General features: G+C 42.2%; 1 protein-coding gene across 3 annotated transcripts in view; it reads right to left on the bottom strand.

The window, feature by feature from the left end:
- The window catches only part of SLC17A5 (solute carrier family 17 member 5), a 55,968-nt gene continuing 43,397 nt past the window's right edge, over window positions 9,291–21,861 (bottom strand). For 2 of the 3 annotated variants that reach the window (XM_003121410.4, XM_005654403.3), the window contains 2 exons: window positions 14,975–15,065; window positions 9,291–10,616 (listed from right to left, as the gene is read on the bottom strand). In XM_003121410.4, the coding sequence (XP_003121458.2) occupies window positions 10,479–10,616; window positions 14,975–15,065 (229 nt within the window). In that variant the 3' untranslated portion in view covers window positions 9,291–10,478. Of the gene's footprint in view, window positions 10,617–12,932; window positions 14,374–14,974; window positions 15,066–21,861 lie in introns of those variants that run through there. The other variant, XM_013985139.2, reaches the window with a different exon arrangement.

Below are 21,861 nucleotides of genomic sequence, written 5' to 3'. Positions count from 1 at the left end.
TAACTCATCCTGCCGCTCAGAGCTGCGAGCGCCCCACCCCTCGTGCGGGCGGGTGTAGACCCCGCGGGGCGGGTGTAGATGCCGCCGGGGGCTCTGAGGCCCAGCTGGGACTTTCCATTGTTCGAGCCGGCTGAGTCATTCTAAATTCTTCTCTTTGTGTTTTCTCCGTCCGCGAGCGCGCAGAGATGGTTGCTCTAATAGTCATCTTCTTTCCTCAGACAAAAGAAATCTAGTCTTTGATAGTTCTGATTCACGAGTCAGCTAACAAATGAGTCAAACTCCAGTTTCCTAAGAGCTATAAATATTTGCCCCGCCCCACCCTTAGAGGAAGTGTCTAGGTTGGCATAACGCCGCCCAGCGGCTCAAATCTGGAGGATTTCTCTGGTTTCCAGGGCAAAATGATCCACGCTCCGTGAGCAGTTTTTAGGGCAGTGACACTGCAGTGTATCCCAAACTCAAGAGAGAGGAGTGGCAGTGAGTGAGTGCGCGTGGGGGTGCATGTGTATGTGTGTCTATGCTTTAGTAATCGACTGTTTCTTTGGTTTTAGTTTTTGACTTTTTTTTCTTTTTTTTTTTTTTTTTTTTTTGCTTTTAGGGCCACACCTGCAGCATACGGAGGATCCCAGGCTAGGAGTCAAATAGGAGCTGCAGCTGCTGGCCTACACCAAAGCCACAGCAACACGGGATCCAAGCTGTGTCTGTGACCTACACCACAGCTCAGGCAGCACTGGATCCTTAACCCACTGAGTGAAGCCAGGGACCAAACAGGCATCTTCCTCAGGGGTACTAGTCCAGGTTCATAACCCACCGAGCCATAATGGTCACTCCAATAATCAGTTTTTTAAAAATATAAAACTGTTCTGGTGAAAGTTATAGACACTATACTGGGATAAGGGAATGGAGAAGGTAGCAGAACTGATTGGTGTGCTCCAGGATGTCTGCATTTTTGGCAAGTAAATATGTGTCACCTGGCATGGCCTCTAGGCTGACAAGAATATCAACAAGGGCCACTTTGTAGGCTGCAGAAGCCACTTTATACCCAGGCTGAAGTGTCAAGCTTGAAGGTGGTAATGCTGTGGGGGCACTTTCTAATGGATGGCTTCAAGAAGTCAGTTCTGGGGCTGATAGTGAGGGTTCTTTTTTTTTTAAAAACAATGGTTTTTCTTTTTTATTTTAAAAAATCGATTTTTATTTTTGAAAATTTAAAATAAATTTAAAAACTCAAAAGAGAAAAAATGTTTATTACATTCTATTAAATAGGTTCTTTTTTTTTTTTTTTGGGTCTTTTTTAGAGTTGCACTTGGAGCATATGGAGGTTCCCAGGCTAGGGGTTGAATTGGAGCTGTAGTTGTTGGCCTACACCACAGCCACAGCAATGCTGAATCTGAGCCACATCTGTGAACTACACCACAGCTCAGGGCAATGCAAGATCCTTAACCCACTGAGCGAGGTCAGGGATCGAACCCGTGTCCTCATGGATGCTAGTCAGATTTGTTTCCATTGAGCCATGACTGGAACTCCTAAATAGGTTCTATATTTTTGTTTTGTTTTGTTTTAAGATTTTTTTTCCCACTGTACAGCAATAAATAGGTTCTATTTAATTACCTATTAAATTACTTATTTATTTCTCATGACCCAGAAATAATTCACCTTTTTTTCCCCAAGTATATTTCATTTAAACAAAAGTGGAATTGCTACATTCAAGAGAATTGGAAACCTATGCCCAAGAGTCTAGCCTGGAAACCTCCATATTCAGGTGTGACCCTAAAAGACAAAAAAAAAAAAAAAAAAAAAAAAGCAAAAAATACATACATATATACATGAATAAATAAAAAGGAGTACTGATACATACTACAACATGGAGCATATTACATGATTCCAATTATATGAAATATGTGGAATAGGCCTATCTATAGAAACAGTAACTAGATCAGTGGCTGGCAGGGGCTGCAGCTGGGAACTGGAGAAATGGGGAGTGACTGCTAATGTATATAGGGTTTCTTTTGGGGGTGATGAAATGTTCTGGAATAAAGTTTGTGATAGTTGCACAACTGTGAATATACTAACAACTATTGAATTGTACATTTATTTAAAAATTTTTTTCCTTGTTCAGCCACACCCTTAGCATGTGGAAGTTCCTGAAGCAAGAGTTTGAATCAGAGCTGCAGCTGCTGGCCTACACCACAGCCACAGCAAAGCTGGATCCAGGCCGAATCTGTGACCTCCACTGCAGCTTTCGGCAACTGAGCAAGGCCAGGGATCAAACCCACATCTTCGTGGATACCAGTCAGGTTCTTAACCTATTGAGCCACAACAGGAACTCCAATAAAAATATTTTTTAAGCAGATACCCTGAAGGTGTTGAAGTTGGGCAAGGGAAAGAAATATTTCACTGTCTAATATTCATTCTTCTGGAGTTCCCATTGTGGCTCAGGGGTAATGAACCCAACTAGTATCTATGAGGATTCGGGTTCAATCCCTGGCCTTACTCAGTGGGCTGGGGATCCAGTATTGCCATGAGCTGTGGTGTAGGTCTCAGAATTGGCTAAGATCCTGAGTTGCTGTGGCTGTGGTCTAGGTGGGCAGCTGCAGCTCCAATTTGACCCCCAGCCTGAAACTTCCATGTGTCTTGGGTTCGGCCCTAAAAAGACAAAAAAAAAAAAAAAAAAAAAAAAAGGACAATAACATTCACTTTCCCGCATTATTTAATTTTTTAAGAATGAATGTGCATTACTTTAAAAATAGAAATGTTGCAGAAGAGCGGTATTAGGAATATTAGGGAAGTGTTCATAATATATTACTAGGTATACCATGATTACATTTGCTTTTGTTTAAAACAGCTTCTTTGAGATATAATTCACATTTTATGGTTAAAATTTATCTTCTTAAAAGTATACAATTCGTCAAAAAGCTTACAAATAATAAATGCTGGAGACAGTGTTAAGAAAAAGGAACCCTCCTACACTCTTGGTGGGAATATAAATTGCTGCAGTCATTATGGAGCATAGTATGGAAGTTCCTTAAAAAAATGTAAGTATGGAGTTCTCATTGTGGTTCAGTGGAAATGAATCCGACTATTATCCATGAGGACATAGGTTCAATCCCTGGCCTTGCTCAGTGGGTTAAGGATGTGGTGTTGCCTTTAGCTGTGGTGTAGATTGCAGATATGGCATTGCTGTGACCATGGCATAGGCCAGCAGCTGCAGCTCCAGTTGAACCCCTAGCTTGGCAACTTCCATCTGCCGCAGGTGTTCCTGGGCATGTGAGAAGAAAATCAAAATTCAAAAAGATGCATGCACCCCAATGTTCATTGAAACACTGTTTACAATAGGCAAAACATGGTAGCAACCTAAGTGTCCATTGACAAAGGAATGGATAAAGACATGGTACATATATACAATGGAATATTACTCAGCTATAAAAAGAATAATACCATTTGTAGCAATATGGATGGACCTAGAGATTATCATACTAAGTGATAAGTGAAGTTAGACAGACAAATATCATATGATACCACTTATATGTGGAATCTAATAAAACTGATACATGAGAACATATAAAACAAAAAGGCTCTCAGATTTTGAAAACAAATTTGTGGTTATCAAAGGGGAAAGGGGGAAGTGAGGGATAAATTAGGAGTTTGGGATTAACACATACACACTCCTGTGTATAAAATAGATAACAAACAAGGATGTATTGTATAGCACAGGAAACTACACTCAATATTTTGTTGTTTTGTTCTTGCAAGTATCCCTGGAAAAATCACATTTTTGTATAGGTATTGAATTTTCTGAAGGGCTATTGTGCTATAAATTGTCGTCTTTTTTTTGTCGTTTTAGAGCCACTCCCTTGGCATATGGCATTTCCCAGGCTGGGGTGAATTGGAGCTGTATCTGCCAGCCTACACCACAGCCACAGCAACACAGGATCTGAGCTGCATCTGTGACCTTCACCACAGTGCATGGTAACACCAGATCCTTAACCCACTGAGAGGCCAGGGATCAAACCCGCATCCTCACGGATACTAGTCAGGTTCATTACCGCTGAGCCATGACAGGAACTGCCTCTAAGTCTTCTTTTTACTTAACATTTTCTGCATGTTCCTGGGTGATGATATTATTCAAGAGCAAAGTCCACCATGTTTACCTTACTTGGCTGGCCTCCAATGTGTCCCAGTAAACAGTATGATGCACATGTTCCCTTCGGGACTTGAGCAAGAATCACTCTGGCAGGTACCCAGGTGTAGGGCAGTATACCAGAGTAGGATATATTCTTAATTAATTAATTAATTAATTTATTTATTTTGTCTTCTAGGGCCGCACCCCCTGCATATGGAGGTTCCCAGGTTAGGGGTCAATCGGAGCTGTAGCCTCCGACCTATGCCAGAGCCATAGCAATGCAGGATCCAAGCCAAGTCTGTGACCTACACCACAGCTCACGGCAATGCTAGATCCTTAACCCACTGAGTGAGGCCAGGGATCAAACCTGCAACCTCTTGGATACTAGTCGAGTTCATTACAGCCAAGCCACGAACTCCTCTACTGCATTTTGAACTCTTATTTTCCATTGGGAACTGAGTTTCTCCCCCTCCGCCCAAAAATGTGCTTCCCAGCCAGCCCATGATTTGAAATAACGTTTATGGGCCAAGAACAGAATATCAGCAGCTCCCCTAGAAGGAGTTTATTTTTCAGTAATAGCACGGAGTGGGAGGGCTGGTCTTTTCCCCCACACCAAAGTGTCCAAAATTGTTGAAAATTTCAAACTGGTACAGCAATAGAAATAATGAGTTAAATTCTTTTTTGTAGGAACAACTGAATTGTATCACCATGTTTAGTTTTATAGAAAACATTAAAAAGATTCACTGTACTGTAGCACAAACATAGAATAACTAAACATTCCCTAATATCACACATGGAGCTAAGATGGTAATACAACAAATTCCAATGCAATATATGTTTGTTTTTATTGCTTTTTTTGGCCACACCTATGACATATGGAGATTCCAGGCTAGGGGTTGAATTGGAGCTGTAGCTGCTGGCCCACACCGTAGCTACCTCAGTGTGGGCTTTGAGTCACATCTATGACCTACACCACAGCTCATGGGAATGACGGATACCTGACCCACTGAGCTAGGCCAGGGACCGAACCCTTGTCCTCATGGATACTAGTCAGGCTCGTAATCTGCTGAGGCACAACAGGAACTCCCCACCTCAATGTAATAGTTTGAGACAGTAGTCTTATTTGATCGATGTGGGCCCTGTGAGCCAAGGTTGCTGGCAGAGTCCCTGTAAGGGCCAAGACTTCTCTATTAACAGTCAGAGACTGTACCTCTGAGCCCAGGTATAACGAGGTCTTGTTGCCTGCATCTCCAAGAGTGTTTGTATGCAGTGAGGTCATCTGTGTGGGAGTGGACACATGCTGTCACCTGTCCTGTGCTTCTCTGTAGCTGATGATGGTCAGAAAGAGACCCCTGTTGGAGTTCTCATGTGGCTCAGCAGGTTAAGGATCCCATGGTATCACTACAGTGGCCTGGGTTGCTGCTGTGGTGTGGGTTTGATCCCTGTCCTGGGAATTTCCACCTACTGTGGATGTGGCCAAAAAGAGAGCGAGCGAGACTCCTGCAAATGCCCCAGTACGGACTTCCTGCACTGATGACAGAACAACTCAGCAGAGCAGACACTTTGGTGTGAAAAGAAAAAGGTGCATAATCATAGACCTTGTATAGGTAATTGATACAGTATACACATTGGAATTTCCTCTCACAGCATCCAAATACTTCACACAAAATAGTTCTTGAGCATTAAAAAGAATGGACTGTATGTCCCACCCCAATTGCTTTCAATCTTGACCAATCTTCTGTGGGAAACTCAAGTTTCGGGCTGTGGAGTGAGGGTGAAGTTGTGAGATGCTGAGAACCTAGGCTGTTTGTGGCTGGAATGCAAGTTGGGGCCTGCATGCACCCTGGATCCCCAAGCACTAGCATGTTTCAGAGGTTCTGTGGAGAGAGCAGGTCTGGCAAAGAATACAAAGTTTAGGATGGAAGTGGGGCTCACCCTGTCAGAAGACGGGCAGCCTACCACTGCAGGAAGGCTATGTCTCTTCAATACTTGCCAGCTCAGTTGTGCAATAACGGCTTCTCACAAGCACGGAACTGGCAGTGACTGGAACGTCCGCCTCCTCCCCCAACACCAAGATAAAGTGAAAGTAAACAGGCACTTGGAAAATTACTAGTGTTCTTCCTCCTCAAACCACATGGAAGGTGGTGTCAGAAAACTGGTTACATTTCATGTGCTTTCAGTATTGCCTGTACTCAAAGCTTACCACAGCAGAGCTCCTAAAAAGTAGTTTCTATGTTAACCTCTTAAAGTGAAGCCCTTTTATGTAAATGGCTTTTCTGCTTGTGGTTGCTCTAAAAGACAGAGGCATCTGAAAAGGCTTTGTGATCCACCTTAATTTACATTCCTATGAGAAAGATAATTTATTCTTTAACTGAAATTAGACATTTACCCCAAGTCTAATCATCCCAGGCAGTAGCATGATTTCCTGAAAGGAAGAGGAACAAGGCTGGTTCCTATAGAGCTTCCTGCTTAAATACTCTATCAATGTTTTTCCATTCGGGAAATTTTATTTTGAATAGTGGTAAACAGCCCTCAGAGAAATTATTTACTTTGCAACAGGATCTTAATTCAAAAAATCTTCATTTCTGACTTGAAAATGAAACAAAGGCTAAAGTAAGAAGGACATTACAATAGTTAATACAAACTGCTGACTTCAGCGCTCCTCTCGTTTCTTTCATAACTCTGGCTCCCAAGGTCAGTTGGTATATGCTTATTTCCCCTGGATTTGATTGTCTGATGGACAGTGCCACGGAAGGTTCCAAAGACTGGACTCTGTGAAGGAAACTGTTTGCTAAATCAGAGCTCTGTGAGAAAAGGGTTGGCCTTTTTCACTGCTTTCTCCTGGGTACAAAGAACTAAGCCCGGCCTGTGATGAATACTTGGTAAATATTTGTTGTATAACTGAGAGAAGTCCTTTGCCTATGTTGAACTGAGCTCTCCTAAAATACTTTCAAAACCATTTACTAATAACTGCCACATAAGTTATTTGGAGGTTGACATATCATTTCTTTATTAAAAGATGTCACACATTTAACTGTCACACATTTAACGCCTTTTTTGAAAAGAAAACAACCTGTTAAAAAAACAATATACAAGATAAAAAAAATTCAGTTCATTTAACAAAGGGTTATTTACTAAATATTTTTAAGCAACTAATTTTTTTTTTTTTAGGGCTCCACCTGCAGCATATGGAGGTTCCCAGGCTAGGGCTCTAATCGGAGCCACAGCTGCCAGCGTACACCACAGCCACAGCACCACCAGATCCAGATTTGAGCTGCATCTGTGACCTACACCACAGCTCATGGCAATACCGGATCCTTAACCCACTGAGCCAGCCCAGGGGTTGAACCTGCGTCTTCATGGATGCTAGTCAGATTCGTTTCCGCTGAGGCATGACGGGAACTCTCAAGCAATTAATATGTTAAGACAACATGTATTGCCATGAGGGAGACCATGCAGAGCTCAATCAGACCTACCCTCAAGATGCTTGCGGTGAATCTAATGGGGACCGACAGAGTCACATGCTCCTGTGTGTCATACAGAGAGGCCACAGAGGAGCCGGGGGTCGAGGAGCCTAGCTCAGCTCCCAGGAGGCCTCCAAGAGGGAAAAGACTGTCAAACACCATCTGTATCCTTCCCACGGAGCAAAGAGTAGATATTCCTAGTTGTTGAATGAATCGTCTCTTCCTGGAAACTTAGCCTGAGGCCTCAACTTAAAACAAAGAAAACCTCAAAATTAATAAATAATATGGTTTGTCAGGAGCTCAAAGGATGAGCCCACGTCTAGATCAGGGAGGGTGTGAGAAATTGTGAAGAGGAGTTGCGGCTCAGCGGAAACGAATCTGACTAGCATCCATGAGGATGCAGGTTTGATCCCTGGCCTTGCTCAGTGGATTGAGGATCTGGCATTGCTATAAGCTGTGGTGTAGGTCGCAGATGTGGCTCAGATCTGGTGTTGCTATGGCTGTGGTGTAGGCTGGCAGCTGTAGCTCCAATTTGACCCCTAGCCTGGGAATATCCATATGCCTCAAGTGCCACACTAAAAAGATAAAAAGAAATCATGAAGAAGGTGGGGTGAAAGGAACAAGGTTAGTAAAGGTTCAGAGGGGAGGGGGCGGTGCCCGGATGCAGCAGAGGCAGCTATGTGGGAGCAAGGAGGGCAGGCAGGTGGCGGGTAGAGGGCTTGTTGCAGAGGCAAAGGGAGGCCAGGCGTGCCTGTGGGATGGGGCGGGGGTTGGGGGGTGGTGTTTTCACCTTGGGGGAGTATCCTGATCCCAGAGATGGGATGTTCTGGGACCAATAACGCAGCACAGGGGGGAAAAGGATTTTATTTCTGGAAATTTAAAATTGGAATGGAAAAGACAGGTGGTTAATGACATACAGGGTTGAGGGTGGGGTGGGAGATGAGGGAAGAGGAGGAATAAAAATGATGCCAAGCCCCAGCCTCAATGAGGAGAAGGGGAGTGGCAGGCACAGCTGACCTTACTGGGGGAGGGAGGCTGTGAAGACAGCTCACTGGGGATGCCTGGCAGGGAGTGCAAAGCCTAGTGGTGATTACACAGTAGCTTGAGCAACAGGTGTTATATTTTTAAAATGTTTTTCTTTGAATAGGCTATACCGCCACATCTGGTAAGGTGAAATGAATTTTCCTTGCCACCCCGGGTGCCAATTTTATCTTTCCAGAAGGTACCACTGTTCCGGGTTTCTTAAGTGTCATTCTACAACTATCTCATATACATGTGTTTTTGCTTTTCCTTTTGTCTTTTTTTGGTCTTTTTAGGGCTGTATCCGCAGCATATGGAGGTTCCCTGGCTAGGGGTCCAATTGCGGGAGCTGCAGCTGCCAGCCTACGCCACAGCCACAGCAATGCAGGATCTGAGCCACATCTTCGACCTACACCACAGTTCACGGCAACACCAGATCCTTAACCTACTGAGTGAGGCCAGGGATCAAACCTGCATCCTAATGGGTGTTAGTTGGGTTTGTTACAATGGGAACTCCCAGTCAAGGTTTCCGATCACTTAGACAACTTGTCTCCCAGCTGAGAAGGGGCGGAGAAGCACCTAGAGGTAGGCTGGTGGTTTAAGGAGGATGACAGAAAAGATGTAAAATAGCCACTGTGGACTCTAGAGGATCATAGAACTGTCAGGCTGAAAAAACAAATCCAAAAAAGTTAATTTTGATTATTTATTTTAAAAAATCACCATAGTAACTTAAAGCTATTTACAGATTTAAAAATAAATTTACAAAAATGTATACACATCATATTACATTAAACAGCTTTAGTTAAAATGTTACAGGTAGTGTTGAACAAACAGGACAAAACAGAAATCAAGTTTTAAATCATATAAATGCCCTTGGAGCCTGCTCAAAAACCACTGGAAGATGGTCCAGGAAAAAAACTAGAAAAATGAAATTTCAGAAACCAGCAGTCACAGGTGATGGAAGTAAAAGCCACTTTAACCTTGAGCTGCAACCAGACACTTACATGTAAGACAGGCAGAAGAAAATGGGAATTTTAAAAAAAATTTTACATATTGTGTGGCTTATAGAACATAGGATTTGAAAATTAATACTCTTATCCAGGTGAGGGTAGTTTTAATCAAGGATGGCATTATCTGTGGCTAACTGGGCATCACAATTTCTTTTGCATGTTATCTACCTGGCAATACTCGGGTGTGTTGAGCACATGGAGACAGTGGCTGTGGCTGTACCACTCCTGCTGGCTCAGGGCTTCATCCATAGCCACTGGGAGAAGGGCACCAGCCAAAGCCTGGCCGCTGACCTTGGTCTTGGATGCTGCCTCCAATACGTGCTGGGCACGGTCCCTGAAGCCAGGAAGGGGATGCTTGGCAGCTGCCTGGGCCTGCTTTCCTCAGTGTAGCTGCCAGGCCAAATAGTACAGTCGCTGGCAGCTCCACAGAGATGCTGGAGATTGAGGGTGAAGTGTCAGGGACTGCTAATGACAAATAACTTTTTGAGGAAAGTGTACAAAAATAGGTGTTTACCAAGACCTGAAAATTATTATCCAGTTTAATTAAGCAAAGAGAAGGGTCCCTTTCAGCTCATCCTTTTAAATATAGTTCTTCAAAATAAATAGAACTCCCCTACTTCAGGATGCCTGACTTGCAGCAGATATATGACTCTAAAATGTAAGTTCCAGCAAATGTGTTATTAATAATTAAAAACAGCTAATTTTACTAATCTGGCAATTGGTGACATTTCATGATTACAAACCTTCCAAATTTAATACAGTATAATTTTCTTGTATAGACATTGCTTACACAATAAAATATCCAAGGCACTTTTAGGTTACATGATAAAAATACATTAATGGAGACAGGATTATTTATTGTTTCCTTCAGTTTTTGTGTCCATGGTGATCACTGACAGCCCAGCCTTGCACTTCACCTTTGCCAAACAGTGTGAAGAAAATGGCACCAAATACATTAAGAGCAGCAGCAATGCAGAAGACAGTTTGCCATTCTCTGATCGTGTTCTGCAGAGAAAGAAAGAAAGAAGAAAAATGCAAGTGAAAAAAGATTTTGTCTGTAGTCCACTTTACAAAAAAGGTGGTGTCATAAGATTGTTCTACAGCAGTAGCATCATTCATAAAAGCCTCGTGATGGAAACAACCTGAATGTCCAACAGCAGTAGCATCTTTGGTCCATGGAGTGTTACATAGCAATGAGGGCAAACAACCTACAACAGCAGATACAGCTCACAAAGAAAAGAAGCCAGACACAAAAGAGCACATACTGAACGATTCCAGCTAGAGAGAGCCCCTAATCAAACAAAACTCATTTTTGGAGTTAAGTTCAGGGCAGTGGTTCCACTTGTTGGGGGTAAAAGAAAAAGGAAGGGGTGCTGGGGGCTTCAAGAGGAAGGTAACATTCTATTTTTTGACTGGGTGCTGGTTACACAGATATATTAACTTTGTAAAAATTTGTCCAGCTGTATAGTTAAGATGTGTGCATTTTAAAAATGTTTGTTACAGGGAGTTTCTGTTGTGGTGCAGCAGAAACAAATCTGACTAGAATCCATGAGGACGCGTGTATGAACCCTGGCCTTTCGTTCAGTGGGTTAAGGATCCGGTGTTGCCATGAGCTGTGGTATAGGTTGCAGATGTGGCTCGGATCCTAAGTTGCTGTGGCTGTGGTGTAGGCTGGCAGGTGTAGCTCCGATTCAACCCCTAGTCTGGGAACTTGCATATGCTGAGGGTGCAGCCCCAAAAAGAAAAAAAAAGGTATGTTACATTTCAGTAAAAAAGTTTACTAAAAATAAAATGCTAGGGGAGTTCCCACTGTGGCACAGTGGGTTAAGGATCCAGCGTTGCAGCTATGGCTTGGATTCTCGATCCCTAGCCTGGGAACTTCCATATGCCTTGGATGCGTCCAAAAAAGGGAAAAAAATAAAAAATAAAAAACCTGCTGGTATGTCCTTCAATTGTGTGCTTCTAGGAAAGAACTAGTATGATGCCTGCACGTTGTTTCCCAAGTTCTCAGGTGGGAAGTGTCAGGAGCAGGTCAAGTCAGGATGAGTTCAGGGGTCCCTGTGTGGCTCAGTGGGTGAAGGTTCCAGTGTTATCATTGCTGTGGCTGGGGTATCAATCCCTGGCTTGTCCACAGCCAAAAAAAAAAAACCAAAAAAAAAACCCAAAAAAACTATGGACTTGAGACCTGGCCTCAAAGATCCCACAGGGCTCTTGAATGGCACACAACACAGGACATGGCTGGGATTTGTCAGTAAGAGATCAAAAAGACACAGCATATAATCCAGCAGCATAAAAATATTTGGCAGTTATCTAAATCTCTGGGTCATGTGATAAACTTCAACAACCATTTTTTGGGGGATTTTTATAATTTCAGCATAACCAGAGTGCTACATTGTAGCATTTAGAAAAAGAAAAAAATAAGCATTAGAATTGGCAATGAGGAAGAAAAAGGAAAGGATGAGGAAGAGGTCATTATTTAGGAAAAAAGGAAAAACATGGAGAAAGAAGGACTCTGTGGTTAATTATACTTGTCTGAGATAAACGTATTGTGGTGAAAAAAAAATCTTAGAAATCCATCTTAAATTTTAGGGACTATCTAAGGAGTTCCCACTGTGGCTTAGTGGGTTAAGATCCTACTAGTATCCATGTGGATGCGGTTTGATCCCTGGCCTTGCTCAGTGGGTTAAGGATCTGGTGCTGCTGTGATTTGTGGTATAGGTCATAGATGGAGCTCCTGTAGCAGAGGCAGGCAGCTGTAGCTCCGATTAGACCCCTAGCCTGGGAACCTCCATAGGCTGTGGGTGCGACCCTAAAAAACAAACAAAAAAAATTTAGTGTCTATGTAGATACGCTAACAATGTGTTACCATCCTAGAGGAGGAGTCGGTCAGCAATTACTAAGTACATCATACACCAGAGAGACAGGCTTAAGATTCTTAGGACTCTAAGACAAAGCTGCTCCAGGTCATGCCTCACTGTTATCTGGAGACAATAGGTGACTTAAAATCAATCAACTGTACCAGAAATCGCCACACAGCTATTTTTTTTTTTTTAACAAAAATTCCACCCATTTTTAGAGAATGCTATTTTGTCTATAACAAAACTGAACTTTAGGAGTTCCCATCATGGCTCAGTGGAAACGAACCTGACTAGTAACTATGTGTACATGGGTTCGATCCCTGGCCTCATTCAGTGGGTTAAGGATCTGGCATCACCATGAGCTGTGGTGTAGGTTGCAGATGTGGCTTGGATCCCACGTTGCTGTGGCCGTGGTGTAGGCTGGCAGCTGTAGCTCTGATTTAACCCCTAGCCTGGGAACCTCCATATGCCGCGGTTGCACCCCCTGCCCCACAAAAAAATTGAACTTCAGACACACTTTGACTTTTATATCATTATTTATTTATGCTCTGACTCATTCCACAAAGTATTTGAGACTGTGCAGTAAACTTGCATTGTAAGAAATTACAAAGGCAAGTGCGTTTTTCCTTTAAAAAAATAATGGTCTTTTAATAAGATTAAAAAAATGTTCTAACAACATATCTGAAACCCAGTTCAGTTCCCACTTGATAAGCCTTGCAGGCTTAAGTTCCAGAGACTGCACCTTTCCAGCAGAAGCGCCAGGACTGTGGGTAACAAGCTCAATCCCTCATGGAAATGTGCTGACTTAGGTTCTTAGGTTGCCACCATGCTCCCTGAAGAGAACATTAAACATCCTGAGACTTCCCAGTATCCTTTCCTCTTAAGTGAGAGAAAATAGTAGTGAAGGGCATGAATTCATTTGAGGGAGGAATTAGAAATGGAAGAGCACCACCTGTGCAATCAGTATTTGGTAATAAGACAACCTGTAGGTATATCTTGAAATTCCAAGGACTAGACAGTGTTAATTTCATCACAGAGACAAAACAGAGATAATTAAGTCTCTTTTAGAGGTTTAGATCAGCCTCTTGAAGAATACATTTCACTGGTTCTTTAGAGTTTCTTCTTCTTCTTTTTTTTCTTTTTCTTTTGGCTGCACCCAAAAGAAGTGCACGTGGAAGTTCTTGGCCAGGAATCGAGCCCACACTACAGCTGTAACTAGAACCACAGCTGCAGCAACACCAGGTCCTTAACCTGCATGTCACAGAGGGAACTCCAGTTTTCCTTTTTTGGGGGGTCTTTTCTTTAAGGGCCACAAACACAGCATATGAAATTTCCCAGGCTAGGGGCTGAATCAGAGCTACAGCTGCTGGCCTATGCCATAGCCACAGCCATGGCAACTTGGATCTGAACCTCGTCTTCAACCTACACCACAGCTCACTGCAATGCTGGATTCTTAACCCAGTGAGTGAGGCCAGGGATCAAACCCAAGTCCTCATGGATACTGGTTGGATTCATTTCTGCTGAGCCACCATGGGAACTCTCCAGTTTCTTAAACAGTAGAAAAGGGCCTGTGAGGTCAGTGAATTTGATTTTTTACACAAACTCAGTGCTTCTGCTTAGTGATCTGGCCCCACGCTGCCTTACAGCCTCAGGCTGGACCAGTTGCTTGGGCCCAGCGTGTTCCTGGGGCCTCAGTGCCGCAATGCAGGCCCACTGCCTGCCCTGCCCTCACCCCTGGCCACTCCTCCAAGCTCCTTCCCCATAAACTGGTTGTGCCCTCCTCTGGGCCCATGGCACTCTGCATACATTTCTTCTTCAGCTTCTGTCACACTGTACTTTTATTGCAGATAATCTCCAAATGATGAGTTTCTCAAATGTAGAGTCTTGTAATTTTGCCTTTGAATCTGGTATGTGAATAAGAAATGCCATGTGGATACATATTTGACTATTTCAGGGCTCAATAACTCAAGGCAGCCCATGCTACATAGAAACAGCTTGAAATAGAAAAATTGCCTATGGTCTCCTCCTAACTTCTCTTGTGTGTCTTTGTCGAACTTCAAATATGTGAAGACACCTACATGTCTTCCCAACTCTGCTCCTTAACGTTTTTCACTACTTCAACTCTTCCTATTCATTCGCACATGATTTTCTGACTCATTTGTGGTTCCACTTCTTGAATAATTCTTATATGGCCAATTTTTATTGATTCAAATCAAAGATACAAGTTACTTATTTGGTATAATATCGCAACTTTAAGTACTTATGTGATTATGAGATCTTCATTTAACTTAATTCTATTTTCCTGTCTAAACTCCAGAGAGTATTCTTTGAAAATATATTTTCCTATCTATTAAGGTATTTAGTTTTTGTTGCTATAAATAACTGCATAAGAATAAGGATTCAGAATTTTACCCTAAATTAAAACATACTCAACTTTAACACAGATGTGCAGCTTCAAGGGAACTATTTAGACCATTTCAGTTTATAAGCAAATAATCTACTTACCTCAGGGGTCAGACTTCTGGCAATGACAGGCCCAATCATTCCAGGAATAGTGGCAAATGTATTTGTGATGCCCAGAAGGATACCAGCATACCTGCAAAACATTTTCACAGAGGTGTATCACTGTGTTACACATTTATTTACTTCTTTTTCTTCTTTTTTTTAGGGCGGCACATGTGACATACGGAAGTTCCCAGGCTAGGGGTCAAATTGGAGCTACAGCTGCAGGCCTACACCACAGCAACAGCAACGCAGGATCCAAGCTGCATCTGAGACTTACACCACAGCTCAGGGAAACTTGAGATCCTTAACCCACTGAGCGAGGCCAGGGATCAAACCCATGTCCTCATGGATACTAATTGGATTCATTTCTGTTTCACTGTAACGGGTACTTCCTGTGTTACACATTTAAATGCCTTCCATCCATAGATAGCTACACTGTTCTCAGGCTCTATTCTTGAGAGATTCTACATGTAAATGAAATGTCTTACTGACTAAATATTTAGCCAGTGAAAAACTTACATTTCAGTTCCAGCATCATATAGAGAAACACAGCCATTGAAATGAGCCCTTTTATCATGAAACAGAAAAGTGCTGAGGGAGTTCCCTTGTGGCTCAGTGGGTTAAGGACTCGGTATTGTCACTGCAGCAGCTTGGGTGGCTGCTGTGTTGCAGGTATGACCCCTGGCTAGGGAACTTCTGTATGCCATAGGTGCAGCCAAAAAAGACAAAAAAGAAAAAATAAAAGTGTTGAGATAGGATTTTCATACATGATTGTATCTATAAAGGAAGCTTGATGTCTTCAATTTTTTCAAGTTAAATACTTTATTTCCTGATTAAAAAAATTGAAAAACTATAAAGGAAAATTACTTATAATTCTTCTATATGGAGATAATGAACATTATTAACATTTTGGTAAATATCCTAATTATTATTTTCCTGTATATATTATTAATATATTATTAGAGAAATGAGATCATATTGGATACACAATTTCACAACTAGCTTGTTCAACTTATTACATACCTTCTTTTTTGTTTTGTTTTGTTTTTTAGGGCCGCACCCACAGCATATAGAGGATCCCAAGCTAGGGGTCCGATCTGAGCTGCAGCTGCCGGCCTACACCGCAGCCATAGCCACTCAGGATCCGAGCCTCGTCTGCAACCTACACCACAGCTTATGGCAATGCCGGATCCTTAACCCGCTGGATCCATAACCTACTGAGTGAGGCCAGGGATGGAACCTGCAACTTCATGGTTCCTAGTCAGATTTGTTTCCACTGCGCCATGATGGGAACTCCTCAACTTATTGCATATCTTCTTGTAGCTAAATCCTTGTGCACACTTCTCCAGAGATAGACAAGATTTTTTTTTTTTTTCTTTTCAGGGCCGCACCCACGGCATATGGAAGTTCCCAGGCTACGGGTCGAATCGGAGCTATAGCCACCAGCTTATACCACAGTCACAGCAATCCAAGGATCCAAGCCACATCTTCGACCTACACCAGAGCTCATGGGAACACTGGATCCTTAACCCACAGAATGGATCCTTAACCCACTGAGCGAGGCCAGGGATTGAATCTGAAACCTCATGGTTACTAGTTGGATTCCTTTCTGTTGAGCCACTACGGGAATTCCTGACAAGTTGGGTTTATATACTGGGTGTGGGTATGACAAAAATGCAATTTTAATATGCTAGGAAAAAGTTCTGATTTATTTTAAGGATAGATCTTAGGGGAGTGGGATATTCTTATATACATTTAGATGAAAATCTTTAAAGAGTTCCTGCCTATTTCTGGGAAATGCAAATGATCTGTTGATGCCTCCACTATAGACTCTGGACGGCTATGACAGCCAAGATCTTAGGTACCAGCTTAAAAAGAATGAAATGCTTATGATTTTCTCTAAAGAAGTCATATTGGACTGGTAACAAGGAGACCTAAAGATTCCTGACTTAGCTCTACCATTAAACCATCAGTGCGACCTTGGGCAAGTCAGTGAGAGATTTTTGTTTCTCACGTCACTCATGGGTGTAACGTTGTCTGCTGGTCCCCACTGAGCTTCCCTACATCCCACCAAGTATACTGAAAATATTTACTGAATGTAACTCATGCCTGGAAATGCACATAGACCTTAAGTGTACAGTTCTATGAACTTTAACAAGTGAACACAACCATGTCATTAGCACTCAGTCAAGAAACAGAATCTACTGGTGTAAAAATTATCAGGACATTTTACGTATGCTGAACTGCTTCTCAGACTGTAAAAGCTTTAACTTGAATAATCACAATTTTGTCAGGTCACCATCTCCTCAAATGCTCACATGATGGTCTACTGTTCACCCCAACAAGCCTGCAATATCCTGCCTGGCTTGCTGTGGCCTAGCCTTGGTCTACCAATCCTGCCTTGCTTCCTATTGCTGCACAACATACAACTTCAGATCTGCACAGCTCTCGCTCCAGCTGCTCACATCTGGTGTGCTCACTCCTGTTGCTTTTCTTAACTTGTATCACTTTCTGAAATCCACACTCTTTCCATCCAAACCGCTTTCACGAAGATTTCTCTGAGCTGTCTTTTCAGCATCCTTATTGTCTTCAAAGTTGGCACTTTATGGTTTTTTTTGGCAGCACCTGTGGTATATGTTAGTTCCTGGGCCAGGGACTGAACCTGTGCCATGGCAACGACTTTGTGGATCCTTAACCTGCTGCGCCATCAGGGAACTCTGTCAAGTTTGTATCTGCTACCTATGCCGCAGCTCATAGCAACACCAGATCCTTAACCCACTGAGCGAGGCCAGGGATCAAACCCACATTCTCATGGACACTAGTGGGGTTTATAACCCACTAAGTCACAACAGGAGTTCCTAATTTTTAATGAGATAATCAGTGGGTTTTTGTTTTGTTTTGTTTTTTTCTTTTTAGGGCTGCACCCGCAGCATATGGAGGTTCCCAGGCTAGGGGTCCAGTCGGAGATATGGCTGCTGGCCTATGGAGGCTACAGCAAATCCAGATCTGAGGGATCAAACCCGCAACCTCATGGTTCCTAGTCAGATTCATTTCCACTGGGCCATGATGGGAACTCCAGACAATCAGTGTTATAAAATAAAATTGTGGTCAAAATTAAAGAAGCTTAATTACACCATATAGTTTTATTTTGGGATAATGCTATTTTTATTAGGGCTTAGGATCCTCAATACCTTTGTTTCAGATGACTGATTTGAAGTTCCCCTCCCCATTTTAGACAAGGACAAGTGCCACTTATGGGTTGAACTGTGTCCCCCAAATCCATACCCTCAGTGTGACTGTATCTGGAGTCAGAGTTTTTAGGAGGTAATTAAGGTTAAATGAGGTCACAAAGGTAGGGTTCCAACCTAATAGGACTAGTGGCCTCATAAGAAGGAGAGCTCTGTGCACACAGAAAGAATGGCCACATGAGACACAGTGAGAAGGTCTACAAACCAGGAAGAGAGCTCTCATCTTCATATAATTAGCTCATGCAGCTGTAGAGCAAAAAACAAACAGCCTGGGCAGTTCCCACTGTGGTGCAGTGGGAACGAATCTGACTAGTATCCATGTGGTTGCGGGTTTGATCCCTGGCCTTGCTCAGTGGGTTGGGGATCCAGCACTGCTGTGAGCTGTGGTGTAGGTACAGATGAGGCTCATATACCACATTGGTGTGGCTGTGGTGTAGGCCAGCAACTGTAGCTCTGATTTAACCCTTAGCCTGGGAACTTCCATATGTTGTGGGTGCGGTCCTAAAAAAAAAACAAAACAAAAAAAACAAACATAAAACAGCCCAGTCAAAAAATGGCATAAGATCTAAACAGACATTTCTCTAAAGAAGACTTACAGATGGCTAAAAAACACATGAAAATATGCTCAATACTGGAGTTCCTGTTGTGGAGCAGTGGAAACGAATCTGACTAGTATCCACAAAGATGTGGGTTTGATCCCTGGCCTCGCTTAGTGGGTCAGGGATCCACTGTTGCTGTGAGCTGCAGTGTAGGCTGCAGACATGGCTTGGATCCCACATTGCTGTGGCTGTGGCTGTGGTTAGGTCAGCAGCTGCAGCTCCATTTCAACTCCTAGTCTGGGAACTTCCATATGCCAGGGGTAAGGCCCAAAAAAGCAAAAAAAAAAAAAGCTCATCGCTATTAGAGAAATACAAAACAAAACTATAAAACTATAATGAGGTATAACCTTACACATGTCAGAATGGCCACCATCAAATAGTCTACAGGAGTTCCTGCTGTGGCACAACAGGTTAAGGATCCAGTGTTGTCTCTGTGACAGTGGCAAGGGTTTGACCCCTGGCCCAGCATAGTGGGTTAAGGATCCAGTGCTGCTGCAGCTGTGGTTAGGTCACAGCTGTGGCTCAAATTTGTTCCTTGGCCTGGGAATTTCTATATGCCATGGGTGTGGAAAAAAAAGAAAAGTCTACACAAAATAAATGCTGGAGAGGGTCTGGAGAAAAAGGAACCAACCCATTGTTGGTAGTAATGTAAATTGCTGTTGGTGCAGCAATTATTAAAAGCAATATGGAGGTTCCTTAAAAAACTAAAAGTAGAACTACGATATGATCCAGCAATCCCACTTCTGGACATCTATCAGGAGAAAACCATACTTCAAGAAGATGCATGCACCCTAATGTTCACTGCAGCACTATTTGAAATAACCAAGACATGGAAGCAAACTAAATGTCCATCAACAGAGGAACAGACAAAGAACATATGGTGCGTATGTACAATGGAATATTACTCAGCTATAAAAAGCATGAAATAATGCTATTTGCAGCAATATGGATGGACCTAGAGGTTATCATACTAAATGAAGTCAGAGAGAGACAAATATCACATTATATCATTTATATGTGGAGCCTAATAAAAAAAATGATACAGGAGTTTCTGCTGTGGCTCAGCGGTAATGAATACAACTGGTATCCATGAAGATCCCCGGCCTCACTGAGTGGGTTAAGGATCTAGCACTGCCGTGAGCTGTGGCATAGGTTGCAGACTCAGCTTGGATTTCCCCGTTGCTGTAACTGTGGCTATGGTGTAGGCTGGCAGCTGCAGCTCTGATTAGACCCCTAGCCTGGGAACCTCCATATGCCTTGGGTGCAGCCCTAAAAAGAAAAAAAAAAAAAAAAAAAGATACAAATGAACTTATTTACAAAACAGAAACAGACTTACAGATTTCAAAAACAAACTATGGTTACTAAATGGTAAACACAGGGGAGGGATAAATGTGGGTTAACACATACGTACTGCTAACGTACTGCTATGCATATAACAGATAACCAAAAAAGGACCTACTGTGTAACACAGGGAACTCTATTCAATATTTCACAATAACGTGTAAGGGAAAGGAGTTTGAAAAAGAATGGATATCTATATAACTCATTCACTTTGCTGTACACCTGAAACTAACATTGTAAATCAATTATATTCCAAAAAATTTTTTTAAAAAATGAAAGAACCTGACTGGGCTGGCCCCTGACCTTGGACTTCTAACTTCCAAAACTACAAGAAAATCAACTCTTTTTCAAGGTGCTCAGCCACGTGGTATTTTGTATGGCACCCTGAGTTGACTAAGACAGGGCACAAATAAAAAATCCTGCTGAACCTAATTCAGTTATCTACAAACATCACCAATTTTTATGTTGAAAACGTGTGCATAGAGGGTACAATAACAAAAACAATGTGGCTCAGATCTTTTCGGCTTATGACCTTTAGGAGTGGATCTTAAATTAACCAAGCTTGGCAGAACCTATGCTTTTTTTTTTTTTTTAAACCATTAACACCTTGGTAGTGGGAGGAACCCTGCTGCAATGTTGCCAGGCCTTTTTCAGGGACAGATATTAAGTGTTGTGAAATTCGTAATGTCAGCACCAAGAAGCTCATTCAAGTATTTATATTACACTTGGCCAGGAAGGGCCATGAAAAATTGACGAGTGCCTGGAAAAAAAAAAACATGTCATGTGGAGTCAGTCTTGAGTCCTAGAATTCTGTGGAATTAAATTAAAAATCTATCCAAGTCCCTTGAATCTTAGCAACAAAATTATCCATAGAAAATACCTAGTCTATAGAAGAGAAGGCTTAGAAAATACCAGGTGGACATATATTTATAGTATTTACATGCTAATAGGAATACTGACTGCTTATTGAAAAACTTTGTCAGACAGGGTTCCATGTATTTTATGTATCTTATTCCATTTTATAGCAAAATGAACCCCAAGAGGTAGGGATTATTATGTTTATTCTGCAGATAAGGAAGACTATAAAATATTACCTACTTTGCCTACTTCCAAATCAGGACTTGCAATGGAATGTTATAATTTATAATGCTGTGTTATGAAAACACAGTCATCACTGAATTCAATCTGTAGGAAAGATCAGTTTTCTCATGCTTAATTTTTATCACAAGCCCCAGAGATGACTGCTTAAAGGTCTGTGGTCTCAGTATTCTGAGTAGTACCAGAATACTCATAATTAGGTATGAGTATATAACAAAAAGGTATATAACTTTCCAGTTAGCCAAGACACAGGGAGCTGGAAACAACTTGTATACTTTGAACCAAGAAATTTTAGTTGGAAAATAAAAACTGAAAGCTCATCTGAAGGGTTGAATTAAAACTTAAGGGGCATAAATGATTTGACTTCAATGAGATCACCTTACATTTGCACAGCTGTATAATTTTATTTATTTTTTGGCCAGGGCATGCAGCAGCTTGATAAGAGATCTCAGTTCCCAGACCAGGGATTGAACCTAAGCTGCAGTGGTGAAAAGTCCTAAACACTAGACCACCAGGGAACTCCCCTATAATTTTACAAGTCAACACATATTGTCCACATACATACAGACGTGATCACAGCCATAAACCTGGTATTTTGGTC

The sequence above is a fragment of the Sus scrofa genome, chromosome 1 (genome assembly GCF_000003025.6).
Source record: "Sus scrofa isolate TJ Tabasco breed Duroc chromosome 1, Sscrofa11.1, whole genome shotgun sequence".
NCBI classification, from domain to species: Eukaryota; Metazoa; Chordata; class Mammalia; order Artiodactyla; family Suidae; genus Sus; species Sus scrofa.
Note: the sequence above shows the minus strand (reverse complement) of the source record. Positions and strands in the feature narration are given on the sequence as shown.